Source organism: Bos indicus, chromosome 5 (assembly GCF_029378745.1).
Source record: "Bos indicus isolate NIAB-ARS_2022 breed Sahiwal x Tharparkar chromosome 5, NIAB-ARS_B.indTharparkar_mat_pri_1.0, whole genome shotgun sequence".
NCBI classification, from domain to species: Eukaryota; Metazoa; Chordata; class Mammalia; order Artiodactyla; family Bovidae; genus Bos; species Bos indicus.
The window spans coordinates 98428323-98452430 of NC_091764.1; the positions used below are offsets into that span (position 1 = coordinate 98428323).

Here is a 24108-nt window from a genome sequence, read left to right on the forward strand (position 1 = left end):
GGGATTCTTGCCCACAGTAGTAGGGATAATGTGAAGTGAAAGTTGCTCAGTTGTGTCCGACTTTTTGCGACCCCATGCACTATATACAGTCCATGGAATTCTCCTAGCCAGAATACTGGAGTGAAAGAGAGACACCTTGCCCTTCTCCAGGAAATCTTCCCAACCCAGGGATCGAACCCAGGTCTCCCACATTGTAGGTGGATTCTTTACCAGCTGAGCCACGAGGATATAAAGTAGTAGTAGATATAATAGGCATCTGAATTAAGTTCACCCATTCCTGTCCAGTTTCCCTGTGGCTCAGATGGTAAAGCGTCCACTTGCAATGTGTGAGACCCGGCTTCGATCCCTAGGTTGAGAAGATCCCCTGGAGAAGGAAATGACAACCCACTCCAGTATTCTTGGCTGGAAAATTTCATGGATGGAGGATCCTGGTGGGCTATAGTCCATGGGGTCACAAAGAGTTGGACACAACTGAGCGACTTCACTTCACTATTGCTGTCCAGTTTAGTTCACTGATTCCTAAGATGTCTTTGTACAGTCTTGCCATCTCTTTCTTGACAATGTTCAATTTACCTTGATTTATGGACATAACCTTACAGATTTTTATCAGTATTATTCTTTACTTTCACTAGCAGACACATCCGCAGCTGATCCCCTTCATGGAAGACAGCTTTGTCATGGCAAAGGGGCTTGCAAAACTCAATGAAGTTTTGAGCCATGCGGAGCAGGGACACCCAAGATAGATGGGTCATAGGGAAGAGTTCTGACAAAATGTGGTCCGCTAGAGAAGGAAAAGGCAACTCACTCCAGTATTTTTGCCTGGAGAACGCTCTGGACAGGATGAAAACGCAAATAGATATGGCCCCCAGGTCGGAAGGTGTCGAATATGCTACTGGGGAAGAGTGGAAGGCAGTTACTAATAGCTCCAGGAAAAATGAAGTGACTGGGCCAAAGAGGGAATGACACTCAGCTGTAGATATGTCTACTGGAGAAAGTAATGTCACATGGGAAGACGAATTAAAGCCTTTACAAATATGAGCCTTTGAATCCACTCATGTTTGATGTCCCTTTTTTTGAATATTCCATTTTTCCTTTTCCACATGAGCCAGTTAGTTGGGTTTCTTGCCTTTGGAACCAAAATAATCTTGGTGGAAAAAAGGGTGCTTAAAGTGGAACACATCTGAAACTTTTCTAAAAAAGTAGAATTTTGAAGTTCCTTCAATAAGTGAGCAGCACATAGTTTGTGAAACAACAGAAGGTCCTGTCAAAATCTCTAAATTTGACTTCCTGAGGCTGAAGACTGGCTGAAACAAGAATCGCATTCAGCCTCTATTTGAGCCTCTTTTTCTGTTACAGATCAAAGTATTAGAGGTTTTAAGTCCACAGCTGGATGCTGTCTGGGGGTGAAAGAGGAGACATTCCACGTTATTTTCTTCTAACCTGGATTAAATTGGTTCTTTCTGCTTTACGCCATTTTCAGTAGGAACACTACACGGAAGTCAGAGCTGAGTAGAACACACACAATTGATCAAGATCTTACTGAGACTTGCAGAATTGCTGGATGTGGTGATGTCGCACCTTCCGGGCTGGGTTTAGGCTGTTCCACAGGAGTGATGAATGTCTGGGGAAGCAAGTGGCTCTCCTTCTGCCCTTGGGTCCCTGGCTTCTCCTTCCCACCTGGAGGTGGTGTGTGGAAGGTGGACTGTGGATGCCCACCTACCCTCAGTCTCCCACCCCTTCCTGAGAATGTGGGCTGGCATGGTTCCTCTCAAACCCTGGCACTCTCCGCCAGCAGCCCCAGTGCCTGTCTGTCGAGAGGACCCAAGGTGGGGCTGGGGGTGATGCAAAGTGGGCTCTGTCATAGTTTCAGAGTTCCCCCACCTCTTCTGCAGACAGATGAGCTTGAGGCAGTGCAGCTGTTTCCTGGCCTTGACTGCAAAGGTGCACGCTGGCCCTACTGAGACCCACACTGCAGAAATGCAGCCCAACTGAAAATTGGCATCTCTTGTTGTGCCTCTGAGGGACTTAAAGGAGGACTAAGGATGGGGGACCACTGGGGTCTAGGTGAGAAAGCCTCCTCTAGTGGTCCAGGAGGGAGTCTTTGGTACCATACAACACAGCCACCACACCTCCAAAGCCTGCTGTTACCACTGGTGCCTATGCTGCAGCCTCTGAGAATACCTCACCCTTGTGTGTGTGTTTGTTGGGGGGCAGGGGGGGTTGTGCTCCATTTTTTTAAGACAAATTTTATTTAAATATAGAAAATAAGACTTGCCAAATTTAAAATGAAATGCATTCTATTTTATTGAAATTAGAGAATGTATTTATCATTTTGCCGACAGAAAGCTTAAGGTTCTATTACATTTAGTAGATGCCAAAATCAGAATCGAAAACACAGTCCAAAGCTACAATCCACCATGAGAAGTTCTATATTACATTTAAAGATGAATAATTCAAGAAGCAGTTTAAATAAAATCTATTTGTTTCAGTTAACTTCTGTTCAGCATAATAGTCTGATCTCATAGGTAAGAAAATAAAATCATACTCAGCATTCGTTAACAGTATTAGAGTGAGTAGACCTGGAATTAGGATGAATCTGGCTCTGAAGGAATGTTCCTGACATCCCCTCTTTCTAGTGCATAAGACTTATCAGTTTTTGCCAGAGATGTTCATGAATGTGTTGCTTTCCATCCTAGACAGATTCTCATCCTATGTGATTTGAAGGTACGGGAGCCTTTGATGGAATCGAAACATTTGGTTTTTCACTTGATGTCAACAGCCTCAATGTCAGGTTTCTTTTTAAATATTGATCTTGTTATGCTTAGTGTAAGAGTGTCTTTTAATCCAGAAATATTTTCCAACTTTGTAAGAAATGGAAGTGAGTGGAAGTTATCAATGTTCCATGACAGAATCAGTATCAGAAAGAGTATCACACAGATGAAAAGACACCAGAAAGTGCTACCAAAAAACCAATAATTTTTCATTGTTTTTTGAATTTAGAAGAGGCATTGTCAGAAAATATTGTAATCTGATCTTCTGACAAAGCAATATGAACAGTTTAATTTGGGAAATATTTAATTTCCTACAGTTTCACATGTACTAGTCTTCCCTATGATAATTATTAGGAAGTGTTGGAGGCATTCTATGCCAGTGTTTAAAAGGAATATATATTTTTGTTTATTTGGTTGTGCTGTGTTTTAGTTGCAGCATAGGGATCTACAGTTGAGTATGTGGGATCTAGTTTTCTGACCATGGATCGGACCAGGTCCCCTGCTTTGGGAGGTTAGAGTTTTAAATATTGGACCACCAGGGAAGTTCCTCTGCTAGGTTTTTATGTATGGTATTTGTTACTTTTCGTGTAGTAGGGTAGGTATTAATATTACCCTCGTTATATGGATAGGGAAACCAAGGCTCTGAAAGTTGAAGTAGCTTGCTAAAAGTCCAGCTAATAAAAACAGATAAGATAAACTCATGTCTGAAGACCCCAAATGGGGTTTTCCTTGCTTTATAAAAACAACATGCCATCTCCTTTATGAAATGACTCATATTTTGTTATAGAAAGGTGGGGGATCTAGAAAGAAAACAGAAATGATTTAAAAGGGGGGGACCATGGTAATGAGCTTTAGGGAATAGGGACTTAGTATTACATTTATTTTACTAGAAACCAGGATTCCCTCAGCTCTTGCCACTTCTTCACATTTGCAATATTTTCTTTATTTCCCTAAAATTACTAGAAAGGTGTGAAAATAATAAAAACATCGCTTTAGTGCTATAGAAACCAGGGAAGGACAGGAAAGGCACCTGGCTTCTGAATAAAGGTGTCAGGTGGAAGGGGGAGGCAACAGGAGGCAGAAAGGAGATACATATTCCGGTCCCCAAGCAAAGAACAAAGGGAAAATGTCTTCTAAGAATTCAGTCCAGGAGGAATGCTGCTGGAAGCATCAGTGTGAACTGGTGTTGGATGTTCCTAGGTTGGGTTCCTGGCCCTCAAATTTCAGACTCACAAATACCCAGAATGAGACGTGACACTTAGAACCTGGATGCTGATTATTTTATTGGTAAATTGAAGACAGAGTGCCTTCTTCCAATGTCATGGCTTTCTGAAGGACTGGTATGTTCACACTCATGCTCTGAAAAGCAAAAGAGGAGATTGACACAAAGTGGGCAGGTGGTTTCTAATCCTTGCAGATAACAGTGAAGGGAAGTAGCCAAGAGCCCACATTTCCCTTCTCTTCCTCCCTCTTCTGTTTCCTTCCAAATTTCTTTTGATCTGTCATTTTTGTGCACCTAATAAATAATGTTTTATTGCAAGGTCTAAATTGTTGCTTGCAGTATAAAAGGTTGTTCTTAGGTTGTTTATCTTTTGGTTGCTGTTTAAAGTGTTCAAATATGTGTTTACAAAGATGGTTACTGCAACCAATTTTTAACTAGCGAAAAGCTGAAACTGGCCTAAATGTCCACTGATGCAGGGTTGGTTAAAGAAATCATGGCACAGCCAGACAATGGAATTACAGAAATTTAAAACTAAACAAAATGAGGATTAAACGGACCCATATAGCTTTATGAACTGTTACGGCTATTTTTAAGAACTATGTTATTTTAAATAAGCAACCTATAAAATTTCTTAAAGTATGACATCATTTATATATAGCAAAACCAATACAATATTGTAAAGTTAAAACATAAAATTAAAAAAAGGAAAAAAAAAAGACAATTATGTTTAAAAGGGTGTAAGTGATTCCAAGACAATGTTCAAGAGTTAACTGTGATGGCCTTTGGGAAAGGAAGTGGGAAGGTAGGATGTGGATGCCTTTCAGAGTTAGCCTCATACTTTTCTGTTCAGTTATTTTTTACCTTGACCATATACTAAATGAAAAGGAAATATTTTAGCTAGATAAATTTAGCAACCTAAAATTAAAGTATTGTTTAGTCAGGACAGTGGACCTGAGAGGCCTGCTGCTGGTGCTGCTAAGCCATGTCATTCGTGTCTGACTCTGTGCGACCCCATAGATGGCAACACACCAGGCTCCCCCATCCCTGGGATTCTCCAGGCAAGAAAACTGGAGTGGGTTGCCATTTCCTTCTCCAGTGCATGAAAGTGAAAAGTGAAAGTGAAGTCGCTCAGTCATGTCTGAGTCTTCGCAACCAGGCTCCTCTGTCCATGGGATTTCTCAGGCAAGAGTACTGGAGTGGGTTGCCATTGCCTTCTCCACTGAGAGGCCTGGTCAGGTGCAAACTTGAGAAGAGAGGTCATTGAGCTGGAGGAGGAGCAGAGAAAAGGACAAGGGAGAACATGGTGTACTTCCTCATCAGGAACCCACTCTAGGACAGGTGGTCATTGGAGAAAAGGGTATTTATGTTCCTTGCTTCTCAAAATTGAAATCACCTTGGATAGCTGGTAATGATTATAATGTTTTGCTCCCTTATTTCAGACTATCTGAATAGACACCTTTAGGATCTGTGTCCAGGACTATGCAATTTTCACATATTTTCTGTTGACTCAGTGACTCACTAAAGTGTGAGACTTTTAGGGTTAGGGCCCTTGATGGAGAGTGAGCTGGAGTCATACCTGTCAATGACTTTCAGATTACTTGGATGGTGAGTCTTCACCTGGATTCTCCTCAGGTTGCTCCTCTGGTGGAGGTGGCCCTTGTGGAGGTGGTCCTGGTGGAGGTGGCCCTTGTGGAGGTGGCCCTGGTGGAGGTTCCTCACCTTCATCTTCCTCATCAGGAGGGGGTCTAGGTGGTGGCCCTCCAGGTCCTCCAGGAGGTGGTTTGGGAAAATCGTTGTCTGACTTTAAATCTGAGTTGGTTCAAAGAGAGAACTAGGTGATGGAAGGCTCCACTCTCATTTTGATCTTTGATAAACTTTTGGAAAGTTCTTTCCTCCAGAACCCAACTCTCAAATACCAGCTTTCTTCCTACTCACTTCTTCTTTCTGCTGTACTCCTCTTGACTACTAACATCCTTCCTTATCACTTCTTATTGCAGTACCCCTATATATGAAACTGAGTCTTAGCTCTATGCTCTTGAGAAAAAGAGTATCTTCAATTTGGCAAAAAAGAAGGTGCTGGATATCTTAGAATTCCCAGAATATGTCTACAAGGACAGAAGAAAAGCAAAGGGATTAATCATGTCAGTTATGCTTGCCAGATATATTTTGGGTCACTGACATAACCTGCCAACTATGACCCCAAGCCTTGCCCATTGAGAGTATATGTCAAACTCTCTGGCTCTAAAACCAGGTGGAGCAATACTAGGAAAAGGACAGAGAGAGAGAGACAACATGATGGCCCACACAGGGGTCACTAAACAACTCGCAAATTTTAATTAGGTACTGTGACACAGCTGAGCAGAAAACCAGACTAAAAATGAACCAGACCTGGCTTCTTTGCAGGTTTACTAGATGACATATTGAAAGAAGAACACTGAGGAAGAAGGAAACAGTCAGTGGAGGGGTTGGCTCTCAGTGGGCTGTAGGAGTCAGAATTGTGACTCCTTCCCTTTGTTGTCCTCTCTCAACAATCATTTCTGGCCTGAGGGAACAGGGAGCATAGCCAGTGTCATCCAGGCTAGACATCATGTTATTCATGTTAGGACCTTGCTCATGGCCCTGAAAACCAAGGTTAGAAAGGACTGCCTTTATCTTTAGTGTTTCTATCACTGATTATAACTCTTCACAAAATAATGATGATAATAGGACACCAGAGAACAAAAAGTTGCCAATGAAAAAAAGAAAGATGATGGAGGATTAATTGCAACTTACCTAGTACGGTACTCAGAGACTCTTAACTGTTGCTTTCTAGGAAAAGAAGCAGAGGATGAGCCTATATCCTTCAGGGCTCACGATGCTGTATAGGAAAAGGGATGCACTCTATATATACTCTAAGATATTATAATGTTTTGATGCCATCTTGATGCTGTTGCAAAAGGATGAAGACATGAAGGCATGGCAGACCTGTTTCTGTGTTGAGAGTCAACCACAAACTCAAAAGAGGAGAGACCTTCTTATCCTTCTTAGGATTCCTCAAACTCTCATGCCAGTTTAGGTTAAATGCTGGAAATTTCAGTGTGATATTTTAGTGTCCTTTTGCCCTTGTAATTTATGAAATACTTTACTTATATTAACGCGGTTTCTCAAGGTAAAAGGGCCAGGAGTAAAGACGTGGATATAATCGTGTCCATATTGGGCAAAACATTCTGAAATATTACCCGTGGGTGGAGTAGAATGAGACCACTGTGCCCTGGAATCTCTATATCTCTAGGTAGACAGAGAGATTTATTACTCTTGTCTCCGTCTCCAAAATAGCTCTGAATGGGCTTCACCTCCTCCATCCATCTGGCATCCCCTCGCAAGGCCACCTTCATCCACTGCCTACTTTGATTATCGTAGCATCTTCATGAGGGAACTTGTCTGTTCCAGTCTTGCCTTTTTGCAACGCATCCTTCACAGCACAGAGAAAAGTCTCAATTTGTCATCCCTCTGCTTAAAAATTCTGTGCTGGTTTCCAGTGGTACTAAGTTTGAGGCCTTCACATCGTAGAGGAGGTGAAGGGCCTTCCTCTTCTTTTAAGCAGCCTGCAGACACATCTTTCACTTATGTCTCCTTATGTTTACAAGCTTCCTCACTGCAGTGTGATCCCTCAAGCCCCAAGCAGAGTCTCAGCACCCTCCCCCTTATTCTTACCAGAAACCAGGTCTTGAGCTGAGCTCAGGGCCAGCAAGGCCACTGAGAGCAGGATCAGCAGCATCTTGGAAGAAGCTCTGGATTTGCTCTCAGCTCTGTCCTGGGAGGAACAAGGGAGCTTCCTTTGTAAAGGGGACCAGAACAATGGTTTCTTTGAGTTCTATCCTGGGCAGATCTTGTGACCAGATAGACACAGTTAGAGTTGGGACTTATCCCATCAAGATGGAGTGGATAGAATGTTATTAGTGTGTCATTTGTAAAAGGTACAACATGTGACGTGGGCAAAGCTTTTGAGGGAGAATGTCCAAGCATTCAGCACAGATATTAGAACTACTCTGTCATCTGATTTTCAGTCTTTTTGGTGAGTGCATTTCTTTGTCCTTCCACTTGTCATTTGTGTGTGTTTTGGCTGTGATCTTTGGGATGTATATGGCCCAAACTCCATCATTCATGGTATTTGTTTACCTATGTATATGATCGGAGAAGGCAATGGCACCCCACTCCAGGAGTCTGGTGGGCTGCAATCTATGGGGTCACTAGAGTTGGACACGACTGAGCGACTTCACTTTCACTTTTCACCTTCATGCATTGGAGAAGGAAATGGCAACCCACTCCAGTGTTCTTGCCTGGAGAATCCCAGGGACGGGGGAGCCTGGTGGGCTGCCGTCTATGAGGTCGCACAGAGTCGGACACGACTGAAGCGACTTAAAGCGACTTAAAGCAGCATAGCTGCTTTAAAATGTTGTGGTAGTTTCAGGTGAACTACCAGGGGACTCAACCTGTGAGTCTCTCTGTTTTGCAAGTTCATTTGTTTCATTTCTTTTTAGATTACCCAGTAAGGGATGTTATATAATATTTCTCCTCTGACTTACTTCACTTACGACACTCTCTAGGTCCATCCATGTTGCTGTCAATGGCATTATTTTATAATTTTTAATGGCTGAGGAATAGTCCACTGTATATATGAAGAGAGGATCAGACTGTCATAATTGGAGTGCATAATTGTGGTCACTAAATTCCCAGTGGCAGACAGGGTCAGGAGGGTGGTAAAAATATTTCCTAGCAGAAATTAAATCAAATAGAATTTTATGGGAGATTTCAGAAAAAGGAAAGGGCCTGGAAGAAGCCTTAGACACATAAAATAACATGATCTATTCAAGGAATTATATTCATCTTGTTCTGTCCTAGATATCCTATGGTGAGTTCTGTGTACCCCTTTGTTTTTCTAAATATTATAATTCCTGATAATAATAATAATAGAAAGTCTTAGGCCTTCTTTGTTCAGCAATGACAAGCTTCCCTATTAGAATGAAAAAATCTTAGATGACTTCTGGGGGCCTGAGCTGACTGAGGGTCAACCTTCTGCTTTCCAGGTGTGTACAAGCATGGGTTCTCCACACACACTTCAAAGATAAACCAATATAATCTCTACATCATCAAAATGTTCTGCTATGTGTCATGTACATAGGTACCCAAATACCATGAATGATTGATTTTGGTCATAATAATGGCCAAAGATATTGACCAACTTCACTTTGGGTTATAGAATCACTGTCAACACACACATAAACACATGAAGAACACAAGGGCAAGATAGTGAAAGAGTGTCAAGGAACAGACAGAAGATCAAACATGACAGAAGAATTCTAGTATCTGTGCTGGCTGCTTGGAAACTGATCCTATACAAATTCCCCAGTTGCATGTTGCACCTTTTGAAAACAAGACACTAGGCACATCCAATCCATTCCATTCTGCTGAGCTAATTCCCAACTATAACCATGTCTATCCGGTGACAAGGGCTGCTCAGTATAGAACTCAAAGATACCATTGTTCTGGTTCACCTTTATTAAGGAAGCTGCCTGGTTTCTCCCATCACTGCGCTGACAACATTCCAGAGCTTCCTCTAAGATGCTACTCAGTGGCCTTGCTGGTCCTGAGCTCAGTTCAAGGCCCAGTTTCTGGTAAGAATAAAGGGAGAGAGTGCTGAGACTCTGCTTCTAACTTGAAAGATCACACCTCAGTCAGGACGCTGGTAAAGAGGAGACATATATGAAAGGAAAGATGAACTTCAAAGTTCTTAAGAAAAGGACGAGGCCCTTTACATCCTCACTGATGCCAAGGCCTATCATTTTATTTCAAGTGCTGTTTGAGCCTGATACAGAACTTTAACCAGAGGAATGACAAAGAAAAATCTGTTTTTTTACAAAGGTCATTCTGACTGTAATGAAGGATGAATTACAAAAAGGCAAGACTGGAATAACAAAATTCCCTCATGAAGATTCTATGGTAATTGAGGTAGGAGGTGGACAATGGTGGCTTTGCTAGGGAATGCCAGATGGATGCAGGAAGTGAAGCCCATTCAGAGCCTTCTCAGAGGGAGAGACTCCCTCTCTTTCTGCATGGAGATGCAGAGATTCCAGGGCCCAATGCTCTCATTTTACTCCCACCCACATTTAATATTTCTATGTGCTGTGCCCAATATGGGCAGGATCGTATCCACATGTTTACTCCTGGTCCTGAAACCTTGAGAAACCATGTTAATATAAGTAAAGTATTTAATGAATTAAGAGGACAGAAGGACACTACAATATGACATTGAAATACCCCAGCACTTAACCTAAATTAGCCTTAGGTTTTGAGGGATCTTAGGCAGGACAAGTGGAGAAGGCAATGGCAACCCACTCCAGTATCCTTGTCTGGAAAATCCCATGGACAGAGGAGCAGCCTGATAGGCTGTAGTCCATGGGGTCACTAAAAGTCAGACATGACTTCACTCTCACTTTTCACTTTCCTACATTGGAGAAGGAGATGGCAACCCACTCCAGTGTTCTTGCCTGGAGAATCCCAGGGACAGGGGAGCCTCCTGGGCTGCTGTCTGTGGGGTTGCACAGAGTTGGACACAACTGAAGTGACTTAGCAGCAGCAGCAGCAGCAGGCAGGACAAGAGAGCTGAATCCTCAAAGGATTGATCCTCAAAAGAGAAGCAGCTCTACCACCCCTTCATATCTTCCTCCCTTTGCAACAGCATCACAGATTGGGGTTCAAAAGTTAACTTAGAGAACAAACAGGTTGTGGCTGGAAATGTTTCTTTCCCTGTAGAATGGCTGTGAGCCCTGAAGGATTTAGAAACTGCTCTGTTCTTAAACTACCACTTCTTTTCCTAGAAGACAACAATGAAAGTTTTTCAACTGCACAATTGTACAACAATTAATCCTTAATCAAATCAATCCCTTTTATTTCTGGTAACAACTTTTCATTTCTCTGGCATCTTATTAACATCACTGTCTTGTCATGAACTGATTCACGTTAGAGCTCCTAAAAATAAAGTTAATCCTTTACCCAACCTGGATCGCAGGGCTATGAGCAGGGCCAAACTTGGGATTAACATATTCCCACTACTATATATACTATATATAATATTGATAATCAATAAGGATCTACAGGGAACTTGTTTCGATAATATACAATAATCTACATGAGAAAAGAATCTGAAAAGGAATAGACATTTGTATATGTATATGCAAATAACTTTTCATATTGTTCATGGGGTTCTCAAGGCAAGAATACTGGAGTGGTTTGTCATTCCAGTATCCAAAGTGTTCAAAGCATCACTATGAACAAAGCTAGTGGAGGTGATGGGATTCCTGTTGAGCTATTTCTAATCCTAAAAGATGACGCTGTAAATGTGTGGTAGTCACTATGCCAGAAAATTTAGAAAACTCAGCAGTGGACACAGCACTGGAAAAGGTCAGTTTTCATTCCAATCCCTAAGAAAGGCAATGCCAAAGAATGCTCAAACTAACACACAATTGCACTCATCTCACACGCTAGTAAAGTAATGCTCAAAATTCTCCAAGCTAGACTTCAACAATACATGAACTGTGAACTTCCAGGTGTTCAAGCTGGTTTTAGAAAAGGCAGAGGAACCAGAGATCAAATTGCCAACATCCGGTGGATCATTGAAAAAGCAAGAAAGTTCCAGAAAAATGTCTATTTCTGTTTTATTGACTATGCCAAAGCCTTTGACTGTGTGGATCACAACAAACGGTGGAATATTCTGAAAGAGATGGGAATACCAGACCACCTGATCTGCCTCTTGAGAAATCTGTATGGAGGTCAGAAGGCAACAGTTAGAACTGGAGATGGAACAACAGACTGGTTCCAAACAGGAAAAAGAGTACATCAAGGCTGTATATTTCCAGCCTGCTTATTTAACTTGTATGCAGTGTACATCATGAGAAATGCTGGGCTGGATGAAGCACAAGCTGGAATTAAGATTGCCGGGAGAAATATCAATAACCTCAGATATGCAGATGACACCAGCCTTATGGCAGAAAGTGAAAAGGAACTAAACAAGCCTGGCGTGCTGCAGTCCATGGGGTTGCATGAGTCGGACAAGACTGGGTGAGTGAACTGACTGACATGCGAATAACATTGCTGTACACGTGAAAGTGACAGAGCATTGTAAATCAACTATCAGTTTATTTCAATTGTTCACTCATGTCTACTCTTTGTGACCCCATGGATTGTAGCACACCAGGCTTCCCTGTGCATCACCATCTCCGGGAGCTTAATCAGACTCCTGTCCATCACGTTGGTGATGCCATCCAACCATCTCATCCTCTGTGGTTACCTTCTCTTTCTGCCTTCAATCTTTCCCAGCATCAGGGTCTTCTCCAATGAGTCCATTCTGTACATCAGGTGGCCAAAGTATTGGAGTTTCAGCTTTAACATCAGTCCTTCCAATGAATATTCAGGACTAATTTCCTTTAGGAGTGACTATTTGGATTACCTTGCAGTGCAAGGGACTCTTAAGAGTCTTCTCCAACACCACAGTTAAAAAGCATCACTTCTTTGGCGCTCAGCTTTCTATACAATCCAACTATCACATCCATACATGGCTACTGGAAAAACCATAGATTTGACTAGACAGAGATTTGTTGGTAAAGTAATGTCTCTGCTTTTTAATATGCTGTCTAGTTTGGTCATAGCTTTTCTTCCAAGGAGGAAGAATCTTTAAATTTCATGGTTGCAGTCACCATCTGAAGTGATTTTGGAGCCCCAAAAATAAAGTCTCCTACTGTTTCCATTGTTTCCCCATCTGTTTGCCATGAAGCGATGGTACCAGATACGATGATCTTAGTTTTCTGAATAATGAGTTTTAGGCCAGCTTTTTCACTCTCCTTAGTGAAAGAGTGAAAGACAGTGAAAAAGGAGAGGAGAGTGAAATCAACTATAGACCAATACACAATAAAAATTAAAGAAAAACAAACAAACAAAAAAGAAAGTCTAAAATAACTAATCTTCTTGCTAAGAAAATGAATGTTTTTCCAAGTCCCCATATCTTTGAGCCCACTACATCCCATTTCCCTTTTAAAATTATTACTCAATTTTTTCCCTCCCTAGATGCCCTACCATTCTTTAACAAATCTGTATGTATCTCATAAAAGAAGTACCAAGGTGTATTGTATAAATCAAAGAATTTGAGTAAGTCATATCAGACAAATCTTTTCTAAGAATAGAGATGGAAGACCAATCAGAATATCTCATTCAGCGATCAGCATTCCACAGTGGAAGTTCAATGTTTAGAGTCCCACACAGCCTCTCCAGTGCATTCCTGCTTATGGATGAAGAGCCTGAACTATAAGGGCCAGAATTTCTGAAAGATCAACTGCTCACTCTAGGTTTCAGCAGTTCACAAGTCAGGCTGAGATGGCTGTGTGAGTGTAGAGGCCAATGTGGATTAAAAACATGCACACCTCCTATTGGCGTGCTATCATCCATCTCATAGTTTTATTGTTTTTAAAAGGACTGCAAGTAAACAAGCAGACATCAGCACAATTATTATCCTTAGCCTTTCAGCCTAGTTTTGGCTGATTCAATAAATTTCCAAACAAAGCTGCAGACTTGACACAATGACCAGGAAGCCAGACACCTTTGGGAATCACCCTGGCAGTCTCTTATAGCAGTCAGAGTGCCTGGTCTGATTTCATACTTATCCATATTCATGTTGGTTTTTTTGTAGTTTTATTGTTTGTTTTCTTTATATATTGTGGGTATCAGTCCTGTATGATATATATTTAATAAATGTTTTTCTTCTAAATATTGAATATCTTTTAACATTGTTCATGGTGTTTTTCATTGTAAAACCTTTCTTTGAGATGGTTTTGTCATTGCCTCCTACACAGTGTTATGTACCTCTGTCCATAGTTTTTCAGGCACTGTATCTATCGGACCAACTCCCTTGAATCTAATTTCCACTTCCACTGTATAATCATATGGGATTTGATTTAGATCATGGCCTAGTGATGATGAATGGCCTAGTGGTTTTCGCTACTTTCTTCAAGTTAAGCTTGAATTTTGCCATAAGGAGTTCATGATCTGAGCCACAGTCAGCTCCTGGCCTTGTTTTTGCTGACAGTATAGACGCTCGCAATCTTCAGCTGCCAAGAACATAATCTGATTTTGGTATTGACTACTTGGCGATGACCATGTGTAGAGTTGTCTCTTGTGTTGTTGGAAGAGGGTGTTTGCTGTGACTAGTGTGTTCTATTGACAAAACTCTGTTGGCCTGAGCCCTGCTTCATTTTGCACTTCAAGGTGAAATTTTCCTGTTATTCCAGGTATCTCTTGACTTCCTACTTTGAGTGGAAGAAACACAAGCTGGAATCAAGATTGCTGGGAGAAATATCAGTAACCTCAGATATGCAGATGACACCACCCTTATGGCAGAAAGTGAAGAGGAACTAAAAAGCCTCTTGATGAAAGTGAAAGTAGAGAGTGAAAAAGTTGGCTTAAAGCTCAACATTCAGAAAATTAAGATCATGTCATCCGGCCCCATCACTTCATGGGAAATAGATGGGGAAACAGTGGAAACAGTGTCAGACTTTATTTTTCTGGGCTCCAAAATGACTGCAGATGGTGACTGCAGCCATGAAATTAAAAGATGCTTACTCCTTGGAAGGAAAGTTATGACCAACCTAGATAGCATATTCAAAAGCAGAGACATTACTTTGCCAAAAAAGGTCCGTCTAGTCAAGGCTATTGTTTCTCCTGTGGTCATGTATGGATGTGAGAGTTGGACTGTGAAGAAGGCTGAGCGCTTAAGAATTGATGCTTTTGAACTATGGTGTTGGAGAAGACTGTTGAGAGTCCCTTGGACTGCAAGGAGATCCAACCAGTCCATTCTAAAGGAGATCAGCCCTGGGATTTCTTTGGAAGGAATGATGCTAAAGCTGAAACTCCAGTACTTTGGCCACCTCAGGCGAAGAGTTGACTCATTGGAAAAGACTCTGATGCTGGGAGGGATTGGGGGCAGGAGGAGAAGGGGACGACAGAGGATGAGATGGCTGGATGGCATCACTGACTTGATGGACGTGAGTCTGAGTGAACTCCGGGAGTTGGTGATGGACAGGGAGGCCTGGCGTGCTGTGATTCATGGGGTCATGGAGTCGGACACGACTGAGCAACTGAACTGAACTGAACTGAACTGATGATGAAAAGGACATTTTCTTTTGGTGTTAGTTCTAGAAAGTCTTATAGGTCTTCGTTGACCTAGTCAACTTCAGCTTCTTTGGTTAGGGCAAATACTTGGATTACTTTGATGTTGAATGGTTTGCCTTGGAAATGAACCAAGACTATTCTGTCCTTTTTGACATTGCACCGGAGTACTGCATTTCTGACTTCTTTGTTGACTCTGAGGGCCACTCTGTTTCTTCTAAGGGATTCTTGCCTACAGCTGATCCCCTTCATGCATCACAGCCTTGTCGTGGCAAAGGGGCTTGCGTAACTCAATGAAATTTTGAGCCATGCCAAGCAGGGACACCCAAGACAGATGGGTCATAGGGAAGAGTTCTGACAAAATGTGGTCCACTGGAGAAGGTAAAGGCAATCCACTCCAGTATTCTTGCTTGGAGAACCCCATGGACAGTATGAAAACACAAAAAGATATGACAATGGGAGATAAGGCACCCAGGTCAGAAGGTGTCCAATATGCTATTCGGAAAGAGTGGAGGGCAATTACTCATATCTCCAGGAAAAATGAAGTGACTGGGCCAGAGGGAGAATGACGCTCAGCTGTCAATATGCCTGGTGGAAAAATTAAAGTCACATGGGAAGACTGATTATTTAAAGCCTTTTATTTATTTTATTTGGAGGCTAGTTACTTTACAATATGTAGTGATTTTTGCCATACTTTCACATGAATCAGCCATGGGTGTACATGTGTCCCTATATGCAAGACAGCAAAAGAGACACAGATGTAAAGAACAGACTTTTGTACTCCGTGGGAGAAGACGAGGGTGGGATGAATTTGAGAGATTATCACTGAAACATGTATATTACCGTAAGTGAAATATATCATCTGTCCAGCTTCGATGCATTAGACAGGGTGCTCAGGGCCTGTTCACTGGGACAACCCTGAGGGATGGGATGGGAAGGGATATGGGAAGGGGGTTCAGATGAAAATAATCATGGCTGATTAAAGCCTTTTGAAAATATTGAGCCTTTGAATCCACTCATGTTTGATGTCCCTTTTATTTGATATTCTGTTTGTTTCTTTTCCACATGAGCCAATTAGTTGGGTTTCTTGGCTTTGGAACAAAAATTATCTTGGTAGTAAAAAGGGTGCTAATTGTGAAACACATTTGAAACATTTCTAAAAAGCAGAGTTTTGAAATTTCTTCAATAAGAAAGCAGCACATAGTTTGTGAAACAACTGAGGGTCCTGTCAAAACCTACTAATTTGTCTTGCTGAGGGTGGAAGACTGGCTGAAACAAGAAATCATTTTCAACCCCTATTGGAGCCTCTTTTTCTGTAACAGATCAGTGTTACCAGTGTTAGGTCCACAGCTGGAGCCTTGTAGGGGTGAGGAGAGAAGATTTTCCACATTATTTTCTTCTAACCTGGGTTAATTGAGTTCTCTATGCTTTATGCCATTTTCAGTAGGAACTCTACATGAAAGTCAGAGCTGGGTAGAACACAGCAATTGATGAAGGTCTTGTTAAGACTTGCAGAAGTGCTGGATGTGGTGATGTTGTGCTCTCCAAGGCTGGGCTTAGGCCGTCCCACAGGAGTGATGGATGTCTGGGAAAGCAGATGGCTCTCCTTCTTCTGTCCTTGGGTCCCTTGACTCTCCTGCGCACCTGGAGGTGTTGTGTGGAAGGTGGACTGCGGACTCCCCCTTCCCTCAGTCTCCCACCCCTTCCTCAGAGTGTGGGCAGGCCTGTGTCCACTCAAACCCTGGCACTCTCTGACAGCAGCCCCAGGGCCTGTCTCGCCAGTGGACCCACTCACGGTGTGTGTGGGGTGATGCGAAGTGGGCTCTGTCATAGTTTTAGAGTCAGTGCAGTTGTTTCCTGGCCTTGACTGCAAAGGCACATGCTGGCCTTAGTGAGACCCACACTGCAGAATCCCAGTCCAGCTGCAAACTGGCATCACTTGAAGTGCGTCTGTGGGGCTGAAAGGGGGCCTAAGGATGGGGCACCATGGGAGTCTTGGTGATTAAGCCTCCTCTAGTGCTCCAAGAGAAGGAAATGGAAACCCACTCCAGTACTCTTGTCCGGAGAATCCCAGGGACGGAGGAGCCTGGTAGGCTGCCATCTATGGGGTCCCACAGAGTCGGACACGACTGAAGTGACTTAGCAGCAGCAGTGGTCCAGGAGGGAGTCTCCGGGTACCAGACCCCACAGCTGCCACACTTTCAAAGCCTGCTGTGACCACTGGTGCCTATGCTGCAGCCTCTGAGAGTACCTCACCCTTATGTGTGTGTTTGTCGTTGAGGGGTGCAGTATTTTTTTTTAGACAAAATTTTTTTTTTAATTTTTTTTCTAATTTTATTTTATTTTTAAACTTTACATAATTGTATTAGTTTTGCCAAATATCAAAATGAATCTGCCACAGGTATACATGTGTTCCCCATCCCGAACCCTCCTCCCACCTCCCTCCCCATACCATCCCTCTGGGCCGTCCCAGTGCACCAGCCCCAAGCATCCAGCATCGTGCATCGAACCTGGACTGGCAACTCGTTTCCTACATGATATTTTACATGTTTCATTGCCATTCTCCCAAATCTTCCCACCCTCTCCTTCTCCCACAGAGTCCATAAGACTGTTCTATACATCAGTGTCTCTTTTGCTGTCTCGTACACTGGGTTATTGTTACCATCTTTCTAAATTCCATATATATGCATTAGTATACTGTATTTATGTTTTTCCTTCTGGCTTACTTCACTCTGTATAATAGGCTCCAGTTTCATCCACCTCATTAGAACTGATTCAAATGTATTCTTTTTAATGGCTGAGTAATACTCCATTGTGTATATGTACCACAGCTTTCTTATCCATTCATCTGCTGATGGACATCTAGGTTGCTTCCATGTCTTGGCTATTATAAACAGTGCTGTGATGAACATTGGGGTACACGTGTCTCTTTCAATTCTGGTTTCCTCAGTGTGTATGCCCAGCAATGGGATTGCTGGATCATAAGGCAGTTCTATTTCCAGTTTTTTAAGGAATCTCCACACTGTTCTCCATAGTGGCTGTACTAGTTTGCATTCCCACCAACAGTGTAAGAGGGTTCCCTTTTCTCCACACCCTCTCCAGCATTTATTACTTGTAGACTTTTGGATCGCAGCCATTCTGACTGGTGTGAAATGGTACCTCATAATGGTTTTGATTTGCATTTCTCTGATAATGAGTGATGTTGAGCATCTTTTCATGTGTTTGTTAGCCATATAGGAAAAAATACTTGCCATATTTAAATGAAATGATGAAATGCATTCTAGTTTTCTGAAATGAGAGAATGTATTTATCATTTTGCTGACAGAAAGCTTAAGGTTCTATTACTTTTAGTAGATGCCAAAATCAGAATCGAAAATACAGTCCAAAGCTACAATCCACCATGAGAAGTTCTATATTACATTTAAACACGAATAACTCAAGAAGCAGTTTAAGTAAAATATTTGTTTCAGTTAACTTCTGTTCAGCATAATAGTCTGAGCTTGTAGGTAAAAAATAAAATCATGCTCAGCATTCATTCACAGAAGTATAGCGAGTAGACCTGGAGTTAGGATGAATCTGGCTCTGAAGGAATGTTCCTGAGAGCCCCTCTTTCTAGTGCATAAGATTTGTCAGTCTTTGCCAGAGATGTTCATGAATGGGCTGCTTTCCATCCTAGGCAGATTCTCATTCTATGTGATTTCAAGGTAGGGGAGCCTTTGATGGAATCGAAACATTTGTTTTTTCACTTGATGTCAACAGCCTCAATGTCAGGTTTCTTTTTAAATATTGATTTTGTTAATGCTCATTTTAAGAGTGTCTTTTAACCCAGGAATATTTTCCAACTTTTAAGAAATGGAAGTGAGTGGAAGTTATCAATGTTCCATGACAGAATCAGTATCAGAAATAGTATCACACAGATGGAAAGACCCCAGAAAGTGCTACCAGAAAGCAAAGCATTTTTCATTGTTTTTGAATTTGGAAGAGGCATTGTCAGAAAATATTGTGGCGGATTCATGTTAATGTATGGCAAAACCAATACAATATTGTAAAGTAATTAGCCTCCAATTAAAATAAATAAATTTAAATAAAAAATAATAAAGATAAAAAGAGAAAATATTGTCATTTGACCTTCTGACAAAGCAATATGAACAGTTTAATTTGAGAAGTATTTAATTTCTTACAATTTCACATGTACTAGCCTTCCCTATAGTAATTATTAGGAAGTGGTGAAGGCAATCTTTGCCAGTGTTTAAAAGGAGTATTTATTTTTACTTATTTGGCTGTCTACATCTTAGTTGCAGTATGGGAATCTACAGTTGAGTATGTGTGATCTCGTTTTCTGACCACGGATTGAACCAGGTCCCCTGCATTGGGAGATTAAAGTTTTAGCCACCAGACCACCAGGGAAGTTCCTCTGCTAGTTTTTATGTATGGTATTTGTTACTCTTCGTGCCTAGGATAGGTATTAATATTATCCTCACTATATGGATAGGGAAACTAAGGCTCTGAGAGTTGAAGTAGCTTTCTAAAAGTCCAGAGCTAATAAAAGCAGATAAGATAAACTCATGTCTGAAGAACCCCCAATTTTCCTTGCTTTTTAGAAACAACATGTCATCTCCTTTATGAAACTGACTCACAGTTATAGAAAGGTGGAGGATCTAGAAAGAAAACTGAGAAATGATTTAAAAGAGGGGGATGTGGTAATGGGCTTGAGGGAATAGGGACCTAGAATCACATTTATTTTACTAGAAACCGGGATCAATTCTTTTGGAAATTTTAAGGCTTCCCTCAGGTCTTGCCACTTCTTCATATTTGCAATATTTTCTTTATTTCCCTAAAATTATTAGAAAGGTGTGAAAATAATAAAAACATCACATTAGTACTAATAGAAACCAGGGAAGGACAGGGAAGGCACCTGGCTTCTGAATAAAGGTGTCAGGTGGAAGGGGGAGGCAACAGGAGGAAGAAAGGAGATACACATTCCGGTCCCCAAGCAAAGAACAAAGGGAAAATTTTTCTAAGAAGACAGTCCAGGAAGAATGCTGCTGGAAGCTTCAGTGAGAACATGTTCATGGCCCTCAAATTTCAGACTCACAAACACCCAGAATGAGACGTGACACTTAGAAACTGGATGCTGATTATTTTATTGGTAAATTGAAGACAGAGTGCCTTCTTCCAATGTCATGGCTTTCTGAAGGACTGCTATGTTCATACTCATGCTCTGAAAAGCAAAAGAGGAGATAGACACAAAGTGGACAGGTGGTTTCTAATCCTTGCAGGTAACAGTGAAGGGAAGTAGCCAAGAGCCCACATTTCCCTTCTCTTCTTCTTCCCTTTCCTGTTTCCTTACAAATTTCTTTTGATTTGTCATTTTTATGTACCAAATGGATCATGTGGTCTAAAATCTTGCTTTCAAGATAAAAGGTTGTTCTTAGCTTGTTTATCTCTTGGTTGCTATTTAAAGTGTTCAAATATGTATTTACAAAGATGGTTACTGCAACCAATTTTTAACTAGTGAAAAACTGAAACTGGCCTAAATGTCCATTGATAAAGCGTTGGTTAAAGAAATCATGGCACAGCCAGACAATGGAATAGCAAAATTAAAAAGTAAACAAAATGAGGATTAAACGGACCCATATAGCTCAATGAACTGTTACGAATATTTTTAACAACTATGTTATTTGAAATAAGCAACCTATTAATCTGCATAAAGTAAGACATCATTTGTGGATAAAATGTATAGTTATGTTTTAAAGGGTGTAAGTGTTTCCAAGAAGATGTTCAAGAGTTAACTGTGGTGGCCTTTGGGGAAGGGAGTTGGAAGGTAGGATGTGGATGCCTTTAAGAGTTAGCCTCATACTTTTCTGTCCAGTTATTTTTTTTTTACCTTGACCATATACTAATTGAAAAGGAAATATTTTAGCTAGATAAATTTAGCAACATAAAATTAAAGTATCATTTAGTAGGGACCCTGGACCTGAGAAGCCTGTCAGGTGGCAACTTGAGAAGAGAAGGTCATTGAACCAGAGGAGTAGGAGAGAAAAGGACAAGGGAGAACGTGCCTGTACTTCCTCATCACCAGCCCACTTTAAGACAGGTGGTCATCGGGGAAAAGGCGATATATGATCCTTGTTTCTCAAAATGGGAATCACCTTGGGTAGCTTGTAATAAATATGAGGTTTTGCTACCTTTTTTAGACTATCTGAATAGAAATCTTTAAAACCTGTGTCCAGGACTATGCAATTTTCACATATTTTCTGTTGATTCAGTGACTCATTAAAGTGTGAGATCTGTAGGGTTAGGGCCCTTGATGGAGAGTGAGCTGGAGTCGTACCTGTTAATGACTTTCAGATTACTTGGATAGTCAGTCCTCATCTGAACTCTGCTCAGGTTGCTCCTCTGGTGGGGGTGGATTTGGCTGAGGTTCATCACTGGGTGGGGGTGGCCCTGGTGGGGGTGGCCCTGGTGGAGCTTCCTCATCTTCGTTTTCATCATTAGGAGAAGGTGGTGGTCCTCTGCGTTCTCTGTGTTTTCCAGGACGTCGTATGAAAAAATCCTCATCTGAGCTTGAGTCTGAGCTGGTTCTATCTACAGGGTATGGCACAAAAAGAGAGGAACTAGGTGATGGAAGGCTCCCCTCTCATTTTGATCTCTCATAAACTTTTCAGACAGTCCCTTTCTCCAAAACCCATCTCTCAACTACCAGCTTCCTTCCTATTCACTTGTTTTTGCAGTACTCCTGTTCACCCACATACTAGTGACATTGAGTCTTAGTTCTTTGCTCTGGAGAAAAACAATTTGGCAAAAAGGTGATGGATATCTTAGAATTGGCAGACAGTATCTACAAGGACAGAAGAAAAGCAAAGGGATTAATCATGTCAGTTATGCTTCCAGATATATTTTGTGTCACTGACGTAACCTGCCAACTGTGACTCCAAGTCTGGCCTGTGGAGAGTGTATATGGAACCCTCTGGCTCTAAAACCAGGTGGAGCAAATAATAGGAGAGAGAGAGAGAGAGAGAGAGAGAGAGAGAGAGAGAGAGAGAGAACACGATGGCCTATACTGGATCTTTAAATAACTTGCCAATTTTAATTAGGTACTGTGACACAGCTGAGCAGAGAAACAGGAAAAATGAACCAGACCTAGCTTCTTTGCATTTTTTCTAAACCATACATTTAAAGAGAAGAATACTGAGGAAGAAGGAAACAGTCAGTGGAGGGGTTGGCTCTCAGTAGGCTGCAGGAGTCAGAATTGTGACTCCTTCCCTTTGTTGTCCTCTCTCAACAATCATTTCTGGCCTGAGGGAACAGGCAGCATAGCCAGTGTCATCCAGGCTAGACATCATGTTAGAGTGTTGCTCGTGGTCCCCAAGACCAAGGTTAGAAAGGATTGCCTTTATTTTTAGTGTTTCTATCACTGATTATAACTCTTCACAAGGTAATGATGATAACAAGACATCGGAGAACTGAAAAGCTGCTAATGAAAAAAAGAAATATGAGGGAGGATTAATTGCGACTTACCTAATACGGTTCTCCGAAACTCTTCACTGCTGCTTTCTAGGAAAAGAAGCAGAAGATGAGCCTATATCCTTCAGGGTTCATAATGTTCTACAGTAAAAGGGCACACTCTATATACTCTAAGATATTATAAATTTTCAACTATCATCTCTGATGCCTTTGCAAAAGGAAGAGGATATGAAAGCATGGCAGGGTTATTACTGTGCTGAGGATCAACCTTGAACTCAAAAGAGGCCTTTTTATCCTTCCTAGGATCCCTTAAACCCTAATACTAGTTTAGGTTAAATGCTGGAATATTTCAGTGTTATGTTTTAGTATCCTTCTGCCCTCAATTTATGGAATACTTTACTTATATTAACATGGCTTCTCAAGGTAGAAGGACCAGGAGTAAACATGTGGATACAATCTTGCCATATTGGGCACAACATTCTGAAATACTAAATATTGGTGGGAGTAAAATGAGACCACTGTGCCCTGGAATCCCCATATTTCTATGTAGACACAGAGATTTATTACTTTCATCTCTGTCTCTGAAATATCTCTGAATGGGCTTCACCTCCTCCATCCATCTGGCATCCCCTCGCAAGGCCACTTTCATCCACTGCCTACTTTGATTATCATAGCATCTTCATGAGGGACCTTGTCTGTTCCAGTCTTGTCTTTTTGCAATGCATCCTTCATAGCACAGAGATAAATCTTAATTTATCATTCCTCTGGTTAAAAATTCAGTGCTGGTTTCCAGTCGTACTAAGTTTGAGGCCTTCACATCATAGAGGAGGTGAAGGGCCTTCCTCTTATTTTAAGCACACTGCAGCCATATCTTTCACTTATTTCTCCTCTTTACAAGCTTTCTCACTGCAGTGTGATCCCCCAAGCCCCAGACAGAGTCTCAGCACCATCCCCCTTTATTCTTACCAGAATCTGAGCCTTGAACTGAGCTCAGGGCCAGCAAGGCCACTGAGAGCAGGATCAGTAGCATCTTGGAAGAAGCTCTGGATTTGCTCTCAACTCTGCACTGGGAGAAGCCAGGCAGGTTCCTTTATAAAAGGGATCATAACAATGGTATCTTTGAATTCTATACTGGGCAGATCTTGTCACCGGTTAGACAGGGTTATTGCTGGGACTAATCCCAGCAGGATGGAATGGATAGAATGTTATTATTGTGTCATTTCTAAAAGATACAACATGTGATGTGGGCAAAGCGTTTGAGGGAGAATGTCCAAGCATTCAGCACAGATACAGAACTGCTCTGTCATCATTTGATTTTCAGTCTTTTTGGTGAATGCATTTCTTTGTCCTTCCAAGTATTATTTGTGTGTGTTTTGGCTGTGATCTCTGGCCTTCATATCATCCAAACTCCATCATTTTGGTATTTGTTTACCTATGTATATGATACATTGCAAA

At 41.6% G+C, this 24108-nt stretch overlaps 1 protein-coding gene across 2 annotated transcripts; it reads right to left on the reverse strand.

Moving 5' to 3' along the window:
* Positions 1 to 4037: 4037 nt before the first annotated feature.
* Positions 4038 to 23763, reverse strand: LOC109558811 (salivary acidic proline-rich phosphoprotein 1/2-like). Of its 2 annotated transcripts, none has more exons than XM_070790079.1 (4): positions 23620 to 23763; positions 22708 to 22743; positions 21521 to 21774; positions 4038 to 4130 (listed from the first exon to the last, which is right to left on the reverse strand). In XM_070790079.1, exons 1-3 carry the CDS (start codon positions 23681 to 23683, stop codon positions 21551 to 21553), a joined length of 324 nt encoding a protein of 107 aa, XP_070646180.1. In that variant the 5' UTR covers positions 23684 to 23763; the 3' UTR covers positions 4038 to 4130; positions 21521 to 21550. The 2 variants fall into 2 exon arrangements, with proteins under 2 accessions (XP_070646180.1, XP_019815689.1); XM_019960130.2 differs by lacking the exon at positions 4038 to 4130 and adding an exon at positions 20315 to 20407.
* Positions 23764 to 24108: the final 345 nt, after the last annotated feature.

What these genes read in the sequence shown, in the direction of transcription:
- LOC109558811 (XM_070790079.1), bottom strand. Translation starts at nt 23,683, where the DNA reads ATGCTACTGATCCTGCTCTCAGTGGCCTTGCTGGCCCTGAGCTCAGTT. An exon ending in AGTTCAAGGCTCAGATTCTG is followed by an intron (nt 22,744 to 23,619) that starts GTAAGAATAAAG and finishes TTCTTTTCCTAG; the next exon opens with AAAGCAGCAGTGAAGAGTTT. An exon ending in GTTTCGGAGAACCGTATTAG is followed by an intron (nt 21,775 to 22,707) that starts GTAAGTCGCAAT and finishes CATACCCTGTAG; the next exon opens with ATAGAACCAGCTCAGACTCA.